The following is a 20203-nucleotide window of genomic DNA, read 5'->3' as shown; positions in this document are numbered from 1 at the left end:
CCTGATCCGATTTGGTGGATCTAACCCGATCCAAACAGAACTGACGCCCTGGATTGGTGCGGATTGAGTTGGGTAATTCAGATCCGAATGATTTTCGGATCGAGTTCGGATCGTGGTGGATCCAAATTGATCTGATCGAAACCTGATCCGAATGGATCCGGACCGATCCGGAGTCGGGTAGTGTGTGTGTGTGTGTGTGTGTGTGTGTGTGTGTGTGTGTGTGTAATTTTTAGTTTTTTACCCTAAAAAATTACCCCACCCGATTGTTTTTACCCTTTTCTTAACTTATCCTCTCACACACAAATGAACCAGTGAGCGCTGCTGCTTGCCCAGAATCCTCTACTCTTCTTCTTCAAAGGTCGATCCGAAGCCCACCAGTTGTTGCTTGCCTGACGGTATCCTTCTCGTCCGGCCGTCCCTGCCTGCCCAACTCGAATGGAGTAAGTAATGTTGAACTTCGAACCTTAACCATCTTCTCTAAACCCTAACCCTCTTCTCTAACAGCCCGATCGCACCCAATCCGAACTCCGAAACCACCCACTTGCTCGTTTGGCACTCCAAGGTCGATCCGGTAAGTTTATAGTTTTTTATTTATTTATTTATGGATTCTAGATGGAAGGAGGCGGATTCCCTCTTGTGAGAAGTTAGATGGGGCCAACCGTAATGTTCGTGGGAAATCCACCTTGTTCATTTGTACTTTTTTGTTTTTTTTTTTTTCAAAAAAAATATATTTAAATTTGGACCGATCCGAACCATGCCCAATCCAATTTGACTCAGTTTACTGACTGAGTTGAACTCAGATCAGATCAGGCCATGCAGATTTCGGATTGGTTCGAGTTAGGTGAACTGGACTTAGTCCCGAATCGGATCAAGTTCGAGTTAGGTAATGCAGAATTCAGATCAATTCAAATTAGACCCAATCCGATCCGACTCGTTCCGAAGCCCAACCCTTTTTAACATGGCAAAAGCATTACCAAAACGAAGGCACGCGATGTACGTGCCAACTTGGCAAGCCTGTTATCAACGGAAAATGGTCCAGCTGAAGATCACAGCGGTCTACTAATCAAGCTGGTCACACGTGCCTGTAGACTCTGTATGCGGACCTTTTTATATGTTCATATCAACCGTTCGTTCCTTCCGGACATGGGTGGACCAATCCAGTTCCGCGTACATTCATCTTCACCCATCAGCTGTACTCCCGGGTTGGCACGTGCGCAACGTGTGTAGCCGCAGCTAACCAAACCCACCAAAACCAGAATCGTAACTTTCCAGCCATATAGCGTGTGAGAACCGGAATGCGGTTGCACCATCTCTCCACATGGCACGTGGCAGGTGACCGGGTCCACCCATTTAGTGGCATCAGGACGAGGGATTACGTTTTAAAAATAAAACCCACGAGAGAATCTACTCCATTGCTTTTTCAACATTTTGTCAAACCTCTAAATATTTTTTACTTCAACCGTTGCTTAAATGGACACAGAACAGATAGATAGGATTTCATCATAGCTGTAATTTTTGACAAATGAACAATCCATGCTAGGACCCGACATGTGGACGGATCCGATTAGCATATAATCCTGCCAAGTGTACGGTAGGGAGATGGCTCTACCATATTTCAGTCGTCCCCAATCTTACATGCGGGCCCGACTAGCGTGTAAATAAAGACGCGGCATTAATTAACGGAGCCGTGACCGGCCGTAACGGTACCTCGAGCAATAACTCACGCCTTCCGCACTCCGTTACCGTTTTAAATACGATTCCGGCTCTTCCCGCAAACGATCTCCATCTCCATCCCTAACGTCGTTTACTCCCCGCCAAAAAAGAAAAAAAAAAAAAACCCTAACCCTAGAAAAAGGGGCCATGGCATCCTGCGACGACGATTTCGCCCTTCTCGGAGACGAGACTACACAGCCACACCACCACCACCCACACCACCATCACCACCATCAAACCTACGGGGCCCACCACAACAGGTTCGTCCCCACCAAACCCTCCCCTTCATCCTCCACCCTCCATCACGCCATCCCGGCCACAAGCCCCCCAAAGAAGCAGGTGGGGCCCACCCCCACCGCTACAGAAGACGATTACGGTGATTCCCCCTTCTGCTCTCAGCCCGACGACCCCAAATGCCCTCCTCCTAACCCTTCCTACCATCCCCACGACTGCTTCGGCGACAACGATGAAGACGACGTCGTTGATGCCCCTGTCAACGCCAACGACGCCCCTGTCAACGTCAGCAACCCCAACGGCCCTTCCAATCTCTTCGCAGACGATGATCCCGACCGCAAGTCGGCTGGCCGTGGGGCCCGCTGTGACAAGCGCAAGGATCGCGACGATCTCAGCGATGGCGGCACCGCCAATACCTCTTCCGCCTATTGCTTCAAGAAATCCAAGGCCGCATCGTCATCTGCTAATTGCAGTGACTACCGCAAGGACCGTGAGGAGTGGAGTGACTCTGCCATCGGGTGTCTGCTCGACGCTTACATGGACAAGTTCGTGCAGCTCAATCGCGGCAACCTGCGGGGCCGTGACTGGGTCGACGTGGCTGCTATCGTCAGTGAGCGGGCTGATAGGCAGAAGATGTGCTGTGACAAGCAGAAGATGTCGAAGAGCGTGGAGCAGTGTAAGAACAAGATGGATAACCTGAAGAAGCGGTACAAGGTGGAGCTGCAGAGAATGAACAGCAGTGGCACGTCTGTCAGTCACTGGACCTGGTTCAAGAAGATGGAGCAGATCGTCGGAAGCTCTGTCCCCTCCAAGTCTGCTGTTTCCGACGAGGATAAGTCAGTCACAGGGTCCGCTCTCGTGCCTCGGACCAAGAGGTATGCATTCCTTTTGTCAAGCTCTATTCTTTCTTCTTCTTTTTTCATATGCCACACATTTCTACATTAGATTATTAGCTCATGAACTCTGGCAACTGAATTGAAGTGACCTGAGTTCTGAGTTAAATGAATCCTTCATTTTTGGAAGTTGATTTCGCTTTGTGTTTTGGTTGTTTGGCTATTCTTGTTACGATCTGGTGAATCTCATGGGAGTTTCGCATGCTACCCATTTTGTGGCTAGACAATGTTACTGTTCATTGCCATTCCTTGCATTGCAGTGATTTAGGGCCTGTTTGGATGCCTGTAACTTTTTAAAGTTGTAAGAAGGTTACATGTAACTTACTTACAGGTGAAAGAAAGTTACAGGTAATCTTGTTTGGATGTAAGTTGTAACTTACTTATAGGTAACTTACTTTTTGTGTTTGGATAACTTGTAACTTTATTACAGGTAATAAGTTGCATATTCACGCTAAGTAGATCTTGAAATAGGGAATCGTTGAAAAATCAGATTAACACGTAAAAAAGATTGGATAAAATAATTTCGTTTTATTAAGCCCATGTAAATGAATAGTTTGGCTGATTCTTAGGCTAAACAAATCAACCGGTGGGCCATAAAAGTGGGCTCACGTTTTCGAAATGCTTGTAATGTAGGAAAAAAAAACTTTAAGTAAGATATCCAGGCCAAAATTTCCCACAGGAGTGACTCTTGTTGGCAAGGATAGGTTAAAGAGAAATCACAAGCATAGGTAGCTGCTTCTACCAAATTCTGCATTAGCAGTTAAAATCTCAAAGTGGGACATTATTAAAATGGACCAATATCAAGGGACTGTTTAAAACCAGATATCTTAACACTTCAATGTACCCTCAATTTCTTGCCATTTGACAACAGGCAAGAATCCAGATGCAAATGGAACTCGGGACTGTTTGAAATTGGATATGTTAACAATGTAGTGGGCACTCAATTTCAAAACACCCGAGGACGTGCAGGAATCTCAAAGCAAATAGAAATTGGGAGTGTTTAAAAAACCATATGTTCAAACATATTTGGGACCTACTTGGGGATAAGTTGCACTGACCAACAAGCCCCACTTATACAAAATGAACAATGGAATGACATTGATATAAATTCTATACATTATGTCACCACTGTTTCACGTGGTGTGGTCCCACTATGATGTAAAATAGATTTGGGCCCCACTATGATGTATTTGTTTTATCCACACCATCTATCCATTATTCTAAATCATTTTAAGTCATCAGTCCAAGGAGTGAAACAAACATTATAGTGGCCCAAGGAGTTTTTTGACGGTGGACTTTCAATCATTACTATTTTGTGTGGTGTGGTCCACCTGAGATTTAGATATGCCTCATTTTTGGAATCAAAGCCCTAAAACAATCCAAAATAATGAATGAACGGCATGGATAAAAAAAATACAAGATGGCGGACCCCACAGACCGTTGGACATTACCCACGCCTCTAGCCAAACTGCGTGACGGAAAAAATAAAAGAAAGAAAGAAAGAAAGGAAAGGAAAGGAAAAGGAAAACCAAAAAAAAAAAAGGAAAGAAAGAAAAGGGTTTTCTAACCCTGCTGAAGCTGGATCGGAGAGGGAAACGGAGGCTGAGAGAGGGAAACGGAGGCTGAGAGAGGGAGATGGAGACATTGGAGAGGGAAGCTGCGATTCTTTCCAAAAATTTTCATTTCAAAATTTCCAACTGTTACCTATATCTTTAACTTGAAAAACAACTCAAGTGCCTGTATCATTTTTGCCTATTTCTCCTGTAAGAAAGTTATAGGTTGAGAGAAAGTTACCTGTAACTTTCCTCCCCTAAACACCAACTGTAACAAAGTCACTTGTAACTTTGTTACATTTTAGAAAAGTTACAGGCATCCAAACAGGCCCTTATACACCAAACTTTTTTTTTTTTCGAAGATTGAGCTTTGGTTACACATGTATGCACCAAACATGTGTCATGCATGTATGCCGATCCGGGCTGGTGGAGTAGTGGGTAGAGCATATCCTAATAATTATTGAGTTTTTCTTTTAATAAAATTCCAGATCTGCTAGATCTTGTGTTGGTTTACAAGTGGGGTTTTATTATTAGGATTCCTTTTGGTAGCTTTTCTAACAGTTTCCTTGTATGCAAAGCCTTGGGTGTCTTGGGGTACTTAGTGGTTGGTTTTTTTTTAAGAGATAAACTAGAGAGGGAGATTAAACAGGCAACAATGGATTATTTTTTTTTAAAGGGGGAAAATGATTCTATTTGTGGAGGCAATGGATGAGAATCGGATACAAGCACAGAATGCGTTATTTGCTATAGCATTAGCCTCTATAGGAACTACATCAAAAGTAATAGGGAGAGGAGCTACTAGCTCTCTAATTTCGTCTATAGGAAAGAAGCTTTTCCAAGGAACCAGAGAAGATCCATTTGCTCATGACATAAAGCTGTTGATCTCCTTCTACAATGAGAGAGTCTAAGGGGAACCAATAACATCTTTGGTCATGGACAATCGTATTTTAACCGTTTCCAACGCTTTGTGATTGTCCCCAAAACCACATGGCCTAGAAAAGACAGTTGAGGATTTATTGATGGCCTTTGAGTACACCTCCAATGCCCAGGCACCCTAGATATCTAAGAGAGGAACCATCCACATTCAGTTTCCACCATCCTTTGTATAGGGGACAGACTCGGGAACAGGTTGTGGAATACTCACAACATTAACGACCTCATCCTAATTTCTATCTATTTCAGTCATCGATATTTCTTTGAGTTTGTTTGTTGCCCTACCTGGAAGGATTTTACTTTTTCTTGATTATGCGATCAATCACTGTTCTGTGTCCTTGAAATTTCTTATTTAGCTCATTCCATATACACCATCAGATGGCATGAGCGAGCATTCTCCAAAGAAATCTACTTTGAATTTCGAAAGGGGTCGGCTCCCAACCTTCAAAAGATTCATGACAGATTTCAGGATCACTCAGCAAACTCTCGAAGAGATTGAAGTAGAAACACCAGATTTTTTAAGCTGTCTTGCAATGGATGAAGAGATGACGGATCCTTCATCTTCCTAGCATAGGAAACAATTGTTTAGGATGGCATATTTCTTCTCTCTTTCTTTATTTTTTGGAGGTTTTTCAGGAAAAAAAAAAAATTCTATTTGCCATTGTTGTCTAACAAAAGGCTTTTGAAGACTGATTTAAAACAGTCAAATGATATACAAACCTTGATTCACTTAATCCACATGGTCCCAAAGCTCAACATTTCACCTTACACAAAATGAAAGGCCACTCCAAATGGTCATAACCTTTTTCAGCATTGCCCTTACAAAATTGCAACTCCACATCTTTTCCTACAGTTGACACGCTAATCGGCGAGGAGTCAAAGGATTGATCCAAAATCTGGTGACCTTGGACAAAGGCCCATGGAGAAGGGGACACCATCAATCCTATCACCTGCTTAAGCCTGTCAGTGGGAAAATTTGCAATGATCTGGTAGGCATTCCATACTAGGCTTATTGGTCTAAAGTCTGCTTTATACTTTTTGAGTATGAGGTTAATGAATTTTGACCCATGTCGTCCCTATTAATTCGACACCTTGCATAGAATTCCTCGTATATTAGGACCAAATCTTCTTTCAGCACATCCTAGAACTTGGGAAAAAGATCTGGTGTAACCATCCAATCCGAGAACCTTGATGGTAAGACTCCAACACTTTTGCTAGAGACCTTTGAAAACATCCAATTGGATGGTGAACGTGTTCCACATGGGATTAATTGTGATTTGGGTGACACCATTGGAAATCTGTTGGGATTTTTATAGAAAATAACCAACGGGCTATTGGTATAGTCCCTCTTAAATATTCATGTAGACCAGCTTTTAGGACTTCTCCTTAGAAGCCTTCATATGTTCCCATTGTTTACGTTGTCTCCCATGTTGAACATCGATGTGTAATAAGATGTATTTCAGTGAGGACTCGTTTGTTTTGCCAATTACCCTGGTGATGTAAAGTAAAACTGTTATCATTATTATTTTACCACCACCAAACCAAACATAGGAATCATCAATCAAATGCAAATGTACTAAGGAGACAGGTAAATGAATTTTGTAATCATTATACTTTTTTATGGCATTGCCGTGAAAATATTGAATCCAAACAATAGCGTCAATGTGTTTTGATAAAGATTTGACGTTAATGTAAAAATGCTATCGTTATGATTTTACCGTTGATAAACCAAACACGGGAATCGACGGTCAAATGTAGATGTTGTCAGGAGAGCTACAGTAAATTGTAATCATTGCACATTTTCTTTACATCATTGTGGTAATTGGTAAAACAAACATGCCCGAGGTTTATAGACTTCATCTTGCACTTATCGGGTTAAATCATGTGTAAGAGTGTATAAGCTGATCTTTGTTAAGAAAGATCTTCAAGGAGTTTGTGGCAGACTGAGAATTTGGAAGGAGGTGATGGTTGCTAAAGTTTTTGGCTTTTGATCCTATCATCGTCCAGTTTCTTTTAATGGCAGAGCTTTTGTCATTAAAAAGCACAAATTGTTCTGTTTATCGTTATCATCTCTTGCTTATATTTAGTTATGAGTTTGGTTGTTCCTTTCAGTTCTCATTTTAATGATCCATTTTCTGGTAAAAAAGTGTAGTTTTGTCTATAGCAGAATCGTGATTAAGTGTTACAGTACTGGCAGATATCCGGTCGTGACACCGACCTCTGTTGGGGTGACAAATAACATGAAGACAAAGCCGATGTCAAATCCAAGGTGGCGGAGAGTTGTTTTCAAAATTAGCGGTGCTGTATTAGCTGGAAATGGCCCTCAGAATGTTGATCCAAAGGTTCACTTTTTGTTCCATCTTTAAGTGTCACAGTATTATCTCTGCTAACCTGGTAATGTGTTTTCCAATATGCTTTAATATGGACTGCACATAATTCGAACTGAGTCATATTGTCAGGTGATGATGCTGATTGCCAGGGAAATTGCAACAGCTAACCGCCTTGGTGTGGAGGTATGCTAGTCAATCTTCTTAAGATTGATCTTCTTTGTATCGATTCACTAAGGTTAACTAAAATATATGATAGACAAATACCAATTGGTGGATAACATATATGTCAAATTTTTTTTTTTTTGGTACAACCTAGCCTTTGCTTTCGATTATTGGATTTACACGTGGTATTCAGGATTCTTGTTGTGTATTTATTAGGTGGCTATTGTTGCTGGCGGTCGTAATTTCTTTTGTGGAGACACATGGGTAGCTACGACTGGCATTGATAGAGCTACGACATACCAACTAGGGTAATGTGGTTACTGCTGAATTTCTTGTGGCATTGCAGCTTTTCAGTTCAAGATCCTTGTGTCATCCATTTCCTGTGAGTTTTTTAGTTGCCTCTAATTGTGCCTTGAGAACCCATTGGTAAGCTATTGCGTGCGAGTTCTTAGATTTATTTTACCATGCCTTCAATGCCATTTTTCTTCTTATATTATATATTATTCTGTTCGTGTAATTCTCTGATGTGGATATTGCTCAAATTCATCTTTAGTACCATTAAAGTATTCTAGACATTGTTGATATTTCAAGCATATAACTCTTATTCAAAGCTTCCTTGTGAATATAATAATTTAGGCCACTTTTTAATTTTAATTTTTATGAATAGCTTCAAACTTATTATGAACGAAAATAGGAAAGGACAACAAACCACCCTAGAAAGCTCGCAAATGCCACTCAAGCCAGCCTAGTGTCATAGGCTAAGTGCTCTCACGGGACTTGTATTGCACTAAGAACTAGGGCTGTCAATGGGCCCGGGCTCAGGCCAAGTAAAATCAAAATTTTGAATGGGGCCTTTCAGGGCCGGCCTGATCAGTTCAAAATCCGGGCCCAACCCAACCCCAAGCCCGACCCTTTGACAGCCGTACCAAGAACTCAAGAGCTTACAACTTCCTAAGGCCGTTTACAAATGAGGATCCCTTGTATTGCACTCAGAACTCAAGAGCTTGCACCTTTACAAGGTCGGTTACAAATGAGGATCCCATTTTCTTATGTATACCTAGGAACTTTCTAGATACTTTACATGGATGGCTATAGTTTTGCCTTGTAGCAATCATCCTATGGCCAGGATCATTATATAGCATTCTAAAGATCTCTACACTGCACATTTCTTCTTCCGTTCTCTAGAATTCTCTACACACTATATATAATCTCTAAAGGACAATAGGAGCAAAACCACACAAACACTATTCAAGCCAGCTGCAAGTGCTCCCCCAAGAGTAGAAAGTGCGGTACTCAACTCACTCTTTGTGAACGAGTTAGCCAACCACCCAAGTGTAGCCAAGCTACTTGGAATAGAAGAGAGAACATGAGTCTTGAAGGTAAGAGACTTGTATTGCAGTAAGAAAAGAGCTTACAGCTTTTCGAAGCTGGTTACAAATGAGGACCCTTCTCCTTATGTATACCTAAGAACTTTCAAGCTACCATACATGAATGGTTAGAATGTTGGCATGTAGCAGTTATCCTAGGAACTTTTTAGATTATTCTATGCTATCTCTACAAGATTCAACTAGAGAATTTTGTAATATTTCATAGATCTCTACACTAAAACATTCTTCCACTATTCTCTAGAATTCTCTACATACTATATGCAGTCTCTAATGTACAATAAGATTACAAATTGGTTCAGTCTTTGATTTGTTCTTCTATGAATATCTGGTCCATAACATCCTCCACTGCCTATTGTGTTGACGCTCTTCTTGCTACCTTTCATTGATGATCTTTCAAGTTAGTTCCTGAAATTGTTAAAGGGAGAGAAATGGAAGTAAAAAAAAAAGAGAGGAGAGAAATGGAAGGAAAAAGAAAAGTCCCAATGGTCAAACTCTCATTCATGCTTATGTGGTTTCCTACTTCTCTATGTGACTGCGTAAAGCCCAACGGTACGAAAACTGTACATCCACTATGGTGTATATGTCTCATCCTCTGAAAGGTGCATTTGCAATTGCATATGACATTTTGGGGTCAAATATGAGTTTTAAGTCCAAATTTTCTATTTTTAGCAAGTTATGGTTTTTCTATTTTTAGATTGCCTTTTTTAAAGTGTTTTTGTATTTTTTAAAAGTGTTTTAGGGTTTGAAGCAGTGTTGTAATAGGTGATTACATAAGCGCTCATGCCATCGTATATGCCATTTTGGACCAGTGGATTGCATATGCCATGGTGTCATATGTGGTTATTGTGCCATTGGGGCTTATGTGGACGCATAGAGAAGTATGCGATCGCATAAGCCATACTTATATAGTTACGCCATTGTGTACACAATATGCAATGGCATAAAGGGCAAATTCCTTTTTTTTTTTCATCTTTTCTCTAGTTTTTTTTCACTTGTTTTCATTTCAACCATGTATGAAGCTTAATAACTCATTTTAGGCTAGATCTTGGCTTATTTGGGGATCAAAACACAAGATTGAGTGATATTTGATGAATTGTAGTGGAATGAAAAATCTTAGGAAAAATTAGAAGAACAAGAAAACTATAAATTTTTTTTTTTTCTTTTTTTGTTGTATTTCAAATAAGTTTTTTTTTTTTTTTAATTTTTTTTTAACATTGAAATATTATTAATAGAAAGGGAACGAGAGCATCCAAAAAAAAAACAAAGATTAGAAAGACAACAAATTGACAGAAAACTGCAATTTCAAATGAATTCCCCTTAATTTATCGTATTCTAAAAAACATGCTTAGTTTGTGTTCAGTTAGGCTTATTTGGTTGGCTTTTAGCGGGTCAAGATGACAAATAACGTTCTAATCAAAGAATGGTTGGACACACCATTGCATTATGTGTTAAAAACATTTAAAAATGATAGATTTTGGTGTTTTATGTATTTCCAATTTTCCTGATAATTTGAAAACCTTTGGGGCAAAGAAAATTTTTTAGCCAATATAGGCTTGTAATGTTCTATACGCCCCATATGGTATCATTTTTGGGCTTGGCTGATACAATGACTTAGACTATTATCTAAAACTTTGGCCTTTGTTCTCTTGGACATGTCCCATTTGTCCTTGCCACCTTTTGTTTTTACTGCAACCATGTCACCCACTTGTGGCTTGCTAGATCCCTTGTAATTGGAGTCCTCCATTCTCTCCACTGTTACCTTGACCTCCCATTGAATATCTTGCTTAGAAGAGTTAGCTCCATTGATGACTCCGTTATTGCCATGGTTGTTATGAGGTCTTGGAGACTCTGACGTTGTTCTTACCGGTCCCAATGTTGTAGTTAAGGGTGACAATGGGTTGGGTTGGCCTAATGGGTACATAAACCCAGCCTGAAATGGGCTTGGTGTGGGTGTGGTCGTGTGGGTATTAATTTTAGCCCGATCAATAATTGGGCGAGTTTGGTTGTATTGGTGCACATACTTGAATTTGGCTCTGACCCATATTGTATTGCATATGCATATTTGTATGTGTGTGTGCGCGCACGTGCCTAATACTCCAGTTTATGTATAATTAGTAATTAATAACTAATTACAATAGTAATTAGCACTTTTTAAAAATTGCCAAATGAAAGAGGTCAATTTGCTGATGATACGATCGTCTTCTACAATTCATATATGACAAAGGTGGACAACCTAAGTAAGATAATTAGATGTTTTGAGGTGGTGTCGGGTCTAAAGGTCAATATCTATAAGAGCGAGATGTCGGGCATTGGAACTTCAAAGGAAGAGATTAGCTCATTAGCTGAGACACTCGGATGCAAGGCATGCTCATTCCCCTCTTATTTGGTCTTACCTTTATGTATCGATAAATCGACCAAGCATTTGTGGAATAGGGTGATTGAAAGAATGGAAAGAAAATATAAGCGTGGAAATGTTGTCATGTGCCCACAAGTGCAAGGTTGACGATAATGAAATCGGTGTTATCTCCCGCTTATTTCATGACCCTATTTAAGTGCCCGAGTGACGTTATGGTGAAACTAAATTGGCTAATATGGGACTTTTTATTGCAAGGGGCCGATAAGGAGCAAGTTCTATCCGATGAAATGGGAGAAAGTTTGCAAGTTGTATGAGGAAGGGGGAGCATGTATTAGAAAGTTGATAACGATGAATGAGGCGCTTTTGGGAAAATGGATTTGGAGATTTGGTATTGAGGAGGATGTGTCATGGAAGGAGTTAGTTGTAAGAAAGTATGGCGTGAAGGAAGGTGGATGTTGGACGATTCCAAGGCTATGTTGATGTGGAGGTCAATCGTGTATTTGAGGAAGAAATTTACGCAAGGTGTTAGCTTCTCCCTAGGAGATGGAAAGAGGATCGAGTTTTGGGAGTATGCTTGGAAAGGCAGGGGATCCCTAAGGGAGGAATATCCAAGGTTGCTAGCCTTAGCCACATGCAAATGTTAGAGTTAGTGCATGTTACGAGGCGTTAGGCTCGAGAGCGGTGTGGACCCGTATATGTCAAGTAAACTTGCAGGTAGAGGAAGAATTCGAATTCTTATCCTTGTCAAGGAAGCTAAGTGGAGTATCTTCTTCATTGGCAATTCATGATGTAATGTCATGGTCAAAAGATAAATCTGGGAGATTCATGGTCCGCTCATTTTACAAGATGCATTGAGGGTTTTACCCTAGAGGGGAAAAGGGGCATATGGCTTTCATATGGCCCTATGGGGCTTTGCCTAAAGTCATGATTCTTGCTTGGTAAGTGGGTAGTAACAAGGTGCAAATGGTGGACAAGTTGTGAAAGAGGAGAATGGTGGTTGTTAATGCAGGTTTGTTGTGTCTTTGAAAGGAGTCGGGTAACCACCTATTCCTTCATTGCCCTTATGCTGGGGAGCTACGATATCAATGCCTGGGCCTGTTTAGCACACAATGGGTGATGCCAGAGACAATCGCGAGATTCCTTAGATCATGGCATGGGGGAGGTATGGGGAAGAAAGGAATTTTACTTTCGAGATTATCAGTGCTAGCAAGCAAGATTTTGGTTATTGTGGGAAGAGTAATAGTTTGTGCTTTCATGATGGAAGTGCAATGGTGCAAAAAGTCTTCTAGACAGCTAAATTGTTTGTAATGGAGTGGGTCTCGAATGTGCGAGCCATAAAAAATTGTTATTTTTTGGATGAATCTTGGGCATTGTTGTAATTAGGGGGTAATTTTGTTTTGTAGGCCATTATTGCACTCCTGGGGATGCTGCTGTATTTAGCGGGCTATTTTGTATTGTTTTCAGGATTGCCTTGTCCTCGTTTTAATCAATAAAATAATCAACTTTAAAACAAGAGGCTAGTTCGTTAGGGCATGATCGGTTAGCTTATTCAACAACACTTTCACATTTGGGCTTTTTGTGGTATCTTTGATGCATATATAGTCCAACCCATCAAATAGGGTCACCCCATCATGAAATCGGGATACCTCAAACTCCAGGCCAATCTAACCATTATGTGGGGCACAACGTTAATTTGGATTGATGATTGATACACATCACTTGTTCACAATGGTGGTGGTACAAGTGACACGCAAATATTGCAAATTATTGTCAAAATTGTGGGGGACAATTTCAGATGGACTATGAACCAAAATTATAGTAGTTTAAGCACCTTAACATTAGATTGGCGGACATGTAATGGACGGTTGAAAGGAAAAGTATCCAATGATCTAAATACATAAAGTAAAAGTTCAGAGGTTAGGATTGTTAAAACAATTCAATTTTTTTGGTGTTGACATAGTTGCAGAGGATCCCCAACATGCATAGTTTAATTTGTGTTAATGCATGCCAAAAATACAATTCCAAGTATTCGTATATAAACCATGATTCTCTGCCAACTTATCAAATAACTTTCCAAAGTGAAAACCTTTGAAGCCCTAATAGGCGTGGGAGAGATATTTGCTGAAAATTTTAAAATTTATGTGTACTCAACACCCTAGTGGGTGTACTCAGCACCCTAATGGGTAGGGGTTTGAGTGCCCATTTTAGGTTTGACATAGGTATAGGTGCAATACCTAATGGCTAGTATGGGTATGGGTTACCCGACCGAAACCCGGCCTATTGCCATTCGTAGCTGTTGTCCATCCATGGAGTTGAAGAGGAGTTTCTTCGTTAGGCATGTTAGGAATCTCTAGCATAAGCCTTGAGAACTCCTTGACATACTCACGAGTAAACCTCGTTTGCTTTGACCACTTGTTATTTCCCTGCGCTAAGCACGCGACATTCTTAAGATAGAATTGCTTTTTAAATCTTCCTCATAAAGTCATCTCAAGTGTTAGTAATGCATGTACGTCGCTCTTAGTCCACATGACGCTTGCACTACCATAGGGCCACCGTGCTGGTGAGGTACATTTTGCACTCTACACCTTGGCCCTCATCCTCCGGTAAGACAACCTTGAAGTATTCATGCTTGTGAGGTACATTTTGTACTCTGCACTTTGGCCTTGGCATCTTCCAGCTTGATGACCTTGAAGTATTGTTCTAATTGCCAAAGCAATTTGTTTCGCTCCCTACTGCCCTTCGATTCATTGAAGGTCTTAGGCAAGGTATTATGTAACGGTAATGACCAAATTGATTGCTGATATGATACGGGCTGTTTTGGCTGGCATCGCTCCCATTTTGGTCGATATGGTCGTGTAATGGTTGGAACTTATTTCTTTGGGAAGAAATCTAAAAAATTAGTGGTCTAAACCCCAAAATGTTAATTAGTTTTGGTTTTGGACACATATTTGATGGTGTAATGGGCTGTTTTTTGGCAAGAATGGCGTATGTTGGGAAGTGCCAACTTGACCTACTGAAATTCAACCAAATAGGCCCTAATTGAACACAAGTTGAGCTTGATTCGGTGGATTGGGGACCGTTACATATAAGTACAACAAAAAGAAGATGAAAAGTGAAGAAAAAGTGATAGTTTACCCCTTTTGATATTTCCCACAATGGTCCACTTTGCTTCAGTTTATTGAATCCTACTTGAGTTTTGTGTTTTGATCCTCAAAATAGTCCTAGTCCTCATCTAGTTTAAACATAGTTCTAAGCTTACTTCATGGTTGAAATTATAAATAAGTGGAAAAATGATAGAAAGTTTGGTAATAAAACCTTTCAAAGTGGGCCCTTGATGGTTGTATCAGCACGTAACAGCATATTGGACTCGTAATGGTGCCGATATCGGCCAGTATGGGCTGACAGCTACCCCCACCCCCCGGTAATGGGGTTGACTCTTTCCTTTATGTAATGATGTAACTGCCTTTTAATACTATGTTCTTAGGGTCCGATGTCCGCACCTTGGATGCTACCCCAATGGCTATACTCTCATTGACCATAGCCCTTTTCCATAAGGCCTAATCTCCCTTCAACCTTAACCTGTTCCTTTAGCATGGTGCAGGTTCCGGCACCGTAGCATGTAAGACATCCGAATTTCGAGTGTCGGCTAATGTGTTTAGAGCACCCAACATCTCACCCTTGAGGCCCTCTATGATATTGCCCATTGTGACTCGAACAGATCATGCTGGCACGGCAATATCCAACCGTGTGAGTCGTGCTTCCCATTGCTCCCAACACCTTCCTGGACTTCTTCCTCCTAGGCTTGCTTGGATTAACCCCATCACTCTCATGTGCCTACTCGTTGGTCGCCTTAGACTACACATGTCTCTGGCCGACAAGTGTTGTGATGATTCCTCCACTATGCTATGACACTACTTGCCATGGCCTATGTGCTTTCCCAAGTAAAGACTGTGCGGTGCTTGGCTCACAACTCCTTTGGGGATGAGTCGGCCTACTTGTAAGAGGAGAGCACACGAGTCTTGAGGGCAAGAGATTTCAATCACACTGAGTTGTTATGAAGCTAGAGTTCCTTATAAGTGTTTGTATTCTTTATTGCTAACAAATTTAAGGCAAATATTTATATTTAATCGATAAAAATAACTTATACAATGATTGTTTTCTGTAGTTTGGTGATGATTAGACATTAATGTAAAAATGTCATCATTACAATTTTACCGCTGATAAACCAAACACGAGAATTGGTGGTCAAATGCCGATATTGTCAGGAGACGGGTAAAGTGATTTGTAATCGATAAAAATAACTCATACAATGACTGTTTTCTGTAGTTTGGTGACAATTGGACATTAATGTAAAAATGTCATCATTACAATTTTACGGCCGATAAACCAAACACGAGAATCGGTGGTCAAATACCGATATTGTCAGGAGATGGGTAAAGTGATTTGTAGTCATTGCACACGTCCTATACATTTCCATGGTAATTGGTGAAACAAACAGGCCTACCACCGTTTTAAATGTGTGTGTGTGTGCGCGCGTTTGTGTGTGTGTGTGGTGGAGGTTCAGTCTAGTATACCAAACATTCATATTCTTTAGGAGCTCGTCCTTGCCCATTCTATGGTCTATTTGGAAAGTGTGAAAGAAATGTGTTTAGGGTTCTGCTTCATGGCCATCCAGTTGGCAAACTCCCATGGACACATGTCAGTCTTAGCCTGCCCATCTCATGGCATCGATAAAATACCCTTCCACCATCGTAGCCTGTGCAAATAGTCTAGAACTCATTTACATGTTTCCCCAAATCCTGAATCATTGGTTCATTCAAATCATAATTCCAAGCTGGGCCAAAAGAGTACTCTTAAGTACCTTTCCCCATTGGTTGAGACTACTGAAATTGAGCAAGTCCAACATCTCCACCTGGTACAGATATCCAATGGTGCTGCCACCAAGGCTGGCAATGGGCTGGGCCTGGGCTTAGTAACATCAAAACTTTTGAAAAGGGCCTGCCCAGAGGCGTGGCCTGACCAGTTCAAAATCCAAGCTGGCCCCAACCCATTGCTAGGCCTAGCTGCCACCCTCGATAAGCTTTGTGGAGCCCATTGGGTAGAGCTGGACACTGAGCCGATCCGAGCTGAGCTGTGCCAAGCTCGACTTGGTTCAGCCAGCAGCTTACCTCGGCTCGAATTTGGCTCAGGTTGGTCCTTGAGCTGTACTGGCCAGCTCGGCTCAGTTTTGTCAGCAGCTTGGGCTGAGCTTGAGCCGAGTTCGGGGCATTTTTTTTTAACAAAAATGTATATAATAATAATAATAATAATATAAATATAATTAGCTAAGGTATATAAATCAAGTTGAGCTGAACCAAGTCGAGTTGGGGCCGATCTTCGAGTTAAGCCGAGTCAAGCTCGGCCTGAAGTTTTTTCAAGCTCTTAAACAGCTCGGCTCAGCCTGAACCCAGCTTTCGAGCCGAGCTGATCCGAGCTGAGTCGAGCGAGTTAACCGAGCTAGCTCGGTTCATGTCCAGCTCTACCACTGAGAGTGGAACCTAGATAACATGCAACAGATCCTTCCAGTTTACTCCCTCTCCTCTCCATTTGCCTCTTAGATTGTCTGTCTTGACCTTGGAATGTGTTGATGATACACTCCAGTGCTAGGTGTCTTTATCAGATGCTATGCATTTATATTGATTTATTGATGATACAAACTGGTATACATGATACTTTCAGATTCATCCCTGTATAGCAATACCGACATTTTCATGGCATGACTAGATAAATTTATCCCAATGCATCCCGCCACTATACATTCTGATATTTTGAACCTTCTATACACCAATCCGATCCAAATAAATCCGCCTTGCTCATACTGGATCTGCACACATGCTAAAGCTGGCCTCTTGTATGTTACCTATCAACCATATATTATCTGTAGATTAGACCTTAGAGAAAATAGATCTCAGGAAGTGATTTATTGCTTTAGATTAGAGGTGGGCATCGAGCCAAGTCAAGTCGAGGTGGGCCAAGCTCGGCTCGGCTTGTCCATGGTGTACTCGAGTTCGAGCTTGAGCTTGAGCTCGGCCTCGAGCTCAACATTGAAGCTTGGCTTGTTTGCCAAAGCTGTCGAGTCGAGCTCGAGCTTGTTCATATCATCATATGTTAAGTTATTAAAATTTTAGAACCCGCATTCCACTTGTTAGTCCGCTAGGCGAGCTGTCCCCCTCCCCCATGTCCCCCATTGTTCCTTTAGGTATGGCCCACCTAACCAATGGACTAAGCTGGAATTTGGGATCTAGACCTAACTAACATCTAATGAACAGTTGGATGGCCACTCCCTAATCTTGGTGGCCCCACAGCTCAAAAGTATGGTAATTGCCAAATGCCCGGGCATATCGTGATCATATTCCCCAACAGATCATGTGTGCAAAAGGCGTAAATATTTCGGATAAGGCAATTGCAACATGCAACATGTTGGCACTGTGGAGGGACTTCTGGCAAATGATTTTGGATGGTTACTTTATAGGCCGTCTATCTAAAATCATGCATAGAAATATCACCGGATGCTTTGAGGGGGGAAAAAATAGTCGATCTATACAGAACTTCATATGTGGAGATTGACCATAAATGAGTTTTGCAGCCATGGTGGGTAGTGAAAATACATTGCATCAGCTTTCGTACCTGCGAGATAGGTGGTGGTGGTTCGGTGGAGGGATGGCCGTTCGAGCAGCGTTAGGGCGATGGATCGCTAGTCGAGCGCCGGGCAGCAGTTGGGTAGAGCGAAGAGAAGAAAGAGAATAAAGGGGAAAGAGAGGCCAGGGTTGGGGTAGGGTGACGGGCAGCGTTAGGGCGTTTTGTTTTTTTGTTTTTTTTTAAAACTAATATAGTTATATTTATATTATTTATATATATATATATATATATATATATATATATATATAAAATATTTATTAATATAATCATTAAACGAGGCGAGTCAAGCTTTGAGTCGAGTTGAAATGGCCCCTGGTCGAACTTGGCTCGAACTCAACTCGAGCTTCCAAAAATCAGCTTGACTCGGCCAGAATCGGCCATTCAAGCCGAGTCAATCCGAGCTGACTCGAGCCGAGTCGAGCAAGTTTTTCGAGCTGACTCGACTCGTGAACAGCCCTACTTTAGATTAGCCATTCACAATAGTGAAACAAATGAGTACTAAAATGTTCTTTGTAGAATATGCTGTAATTGACTGCTCTCTTGGAGGTTTTGTTCTTCCTTGTAGCTCCTACTTTTTCCACTACAAATGAAGAGAATGACATAATTAGTTGGTTGAGCTAACATCGTTGCACATGTAAATGATATCAGGATGATGGCAACTGTAATGAATTCGATATTGCTTCAGGCATCTTTAGAGAAGATGGGTGTTCAGACTCGCTTACAAACTACATTTACAATGCAAGAGATTGCTGAGCCATACAACAGGCAACGGGCTATTAGGCATCTTGAGAAAGGAAGGGTAGTTATTTTTGGCGGCATTGGTGCTGGATTGGGAAATCCGCTCTTCACCACAGATACAGCTGCTGCTCTCAGAGCATCTGAGAGTATGTTTCTTCCCTCAGAAAAAACCCTCATATATTTGCCTATCGATGTTTGATAAAGTAAAACGCCTTGCACCTCTGCCTTCAAGTCTCACCCTCAGTATAAAAAGCAGAATCTTAGTTGATAGTCTATCTCCTTGCCTGGCAGTTAATGCTGACGCGGTACTCAAAGGCACCAATGTAGATGGTGTTTATGATTGCCACTCGAGAAACAGCAATGGCATGACATTTGAGCACATCTCGTTCAGGGAGTTTGTTTCGAGAGGCTTTACAGCCATGGACATGACTGCGATATCATGCTGCGAGGAGAACGGGATTCCTGGTCAGTTTAGATTCAATGCCATTTTATCGCCACAGCATAATTCTTCTTTATGCCTTGAAAATTTATTCCCCCCCTTTTTTTTGCAGTTGTAATCTTTAATTTACTTGAGCCAGGCAACATTTCAAGGGCATTGTGCGGCGACCAAGTTGGTACCTTGATTGATCAGTCGGGGAGGATTAGCTGATGTTGCTGCATCCATTTCTTACCGATGCTATTATGCTGAATGGCCACAAAGCTTAGAAGCTCTGGTGCAATGATTTTTCTTCAAGGCTTGTCGTCAAAACTTGTTGTTGGCTGCCTGTGTTTATGGGCTCATATAATCCACCACATACACAACTTGACTCGGCATTTTAGACCGAGGTGGAGAATCATCAGAGATTTGTGCAATCACTGGGTCTATGGCACAGCAAGGAGGGCAGATAATTTTTCGGAAGCTTGGTGACTGCTACAGCTATTTACTATTCAACTGTCCTCCTATTTTTAAACCTGTAAATTAAGTGACAGACCCTTGTTGATGAAGAGATTTTTCGTTCGGAGAAAAAGTTACAAGAACTGCAATTCAATGCAGGTGTATTTATTTACCTGTGAATCATATAGGTAGGACTTTGCTGAAATTAGCCGAGGTTGCAACAGATTCCGTAACTGCACTTTGCATTTTCCATTTTGCAATGGCTGCACCCTATCATTTTCATGGCAATTAACCCTAGTAGGGATTACAGTTTTATTTGCTATACTTTACAGAGCAGCAGCGAAGAAGAAA

The 20203-nt window shown here is 41.3% G+C and overlaps 1 protein-coding gene and 1 long non-coding RNA gene across 4 annotated transcripts; one reads left to right on the top strand and one right to left on the bottom strand.

Moving 5' to 3' along the window:
• Positions 1–1735: 1735 nt before the first annotated feature.
• Positions 1736–20075, top strand: LOC131234774 (uncharacterized). Of its 3 annotated transcripts, none has more exons than XM_058231726.1 (7): positions 1750–2822; positions 7515–7668; positions 7786–7839; positions 8035–8126; positions 18889–19124; positions 19270–19443; positions 19530–20075. In XM_058231726.1, exons 1-7 carry the CDS (start codon positions 1861–1863, stop codon positions 19625–19627), a joined length of 1770 nt encoding a protein of 589 aa, XP_058087709.1. In that variant the 5' UTR covers positions 1750–1860; the 3' UTR covers positions 19628–20075. The 3 variants fall into 3 exon arrangements, with proteins under 3 accessions (XP_058087711.1, XP_058087709.1, XP_058087710.1); XM_058231727.1 differs by having other exon boundaries at positions 1751–2822; positions 7524–7668; XM_058231728.1 differs by lacking the exon at positions 19270–19443 and having other exon boundaries at positions 1736–2822.
• Positions 17920–18373, bottom strand: LOC131234775 (uncharacterized). Its single transcript, XR_009165774.1, has 2 exons — positions 18151–18373; positions 17920–18041 (listed from the first exon to the last, which is right to left on the bottom strand). It is a non-coding gene; the product is annotated as an uncharacterized LOC131234775 (long non-coding RNA).
• Positions 20076–20203: the final 128 nt, after the last annotated feature.

This window comes from Magnolia sinica, chromosome 19, assembly GCF_029962835.1.
Source record: "Magnolia sinica isolate HGM2019 chromosome 19, MsV1, whole genome shotgun sequence".
NCBI classification, from domain to species: domain Eukaryota; kingdom Viridiplantae; phylum Streptophyta; class Magnoliopsida; order Magnoliales; family Magnoliaceae; genus Magnolia; species Magnolia sinica.
Note: the sequence above shows the minus strand (reverse complement) of the source record. Positions and strands in the feature narration are given on the sequence as shown.

Bases quoted from the DNA above. Each gene is read 5' to 3' on its own strand.
- LOC131234774 (XM_058231726.1), top strand. From the start codon at position 1,861: ATGGCATCCTGCGACGACGATTTCGCCCTTCTCGGAGACGAGACTACA. The intron at 2,823-7,514 runs GTATGCATTCCT...TAAGTGTTACAG, and splicing joins CTCGTGCCTCGGACCAAGAG to TACTGGCAGATATCCGGTCG. The intron at 7,840-8,034 runs GTATGCTAGTCA...TGTATTTATTAG, and splicing joins CTAACCGCCTTGGTGTGGAG to GTGGCTATTGTTGCTGGCGG.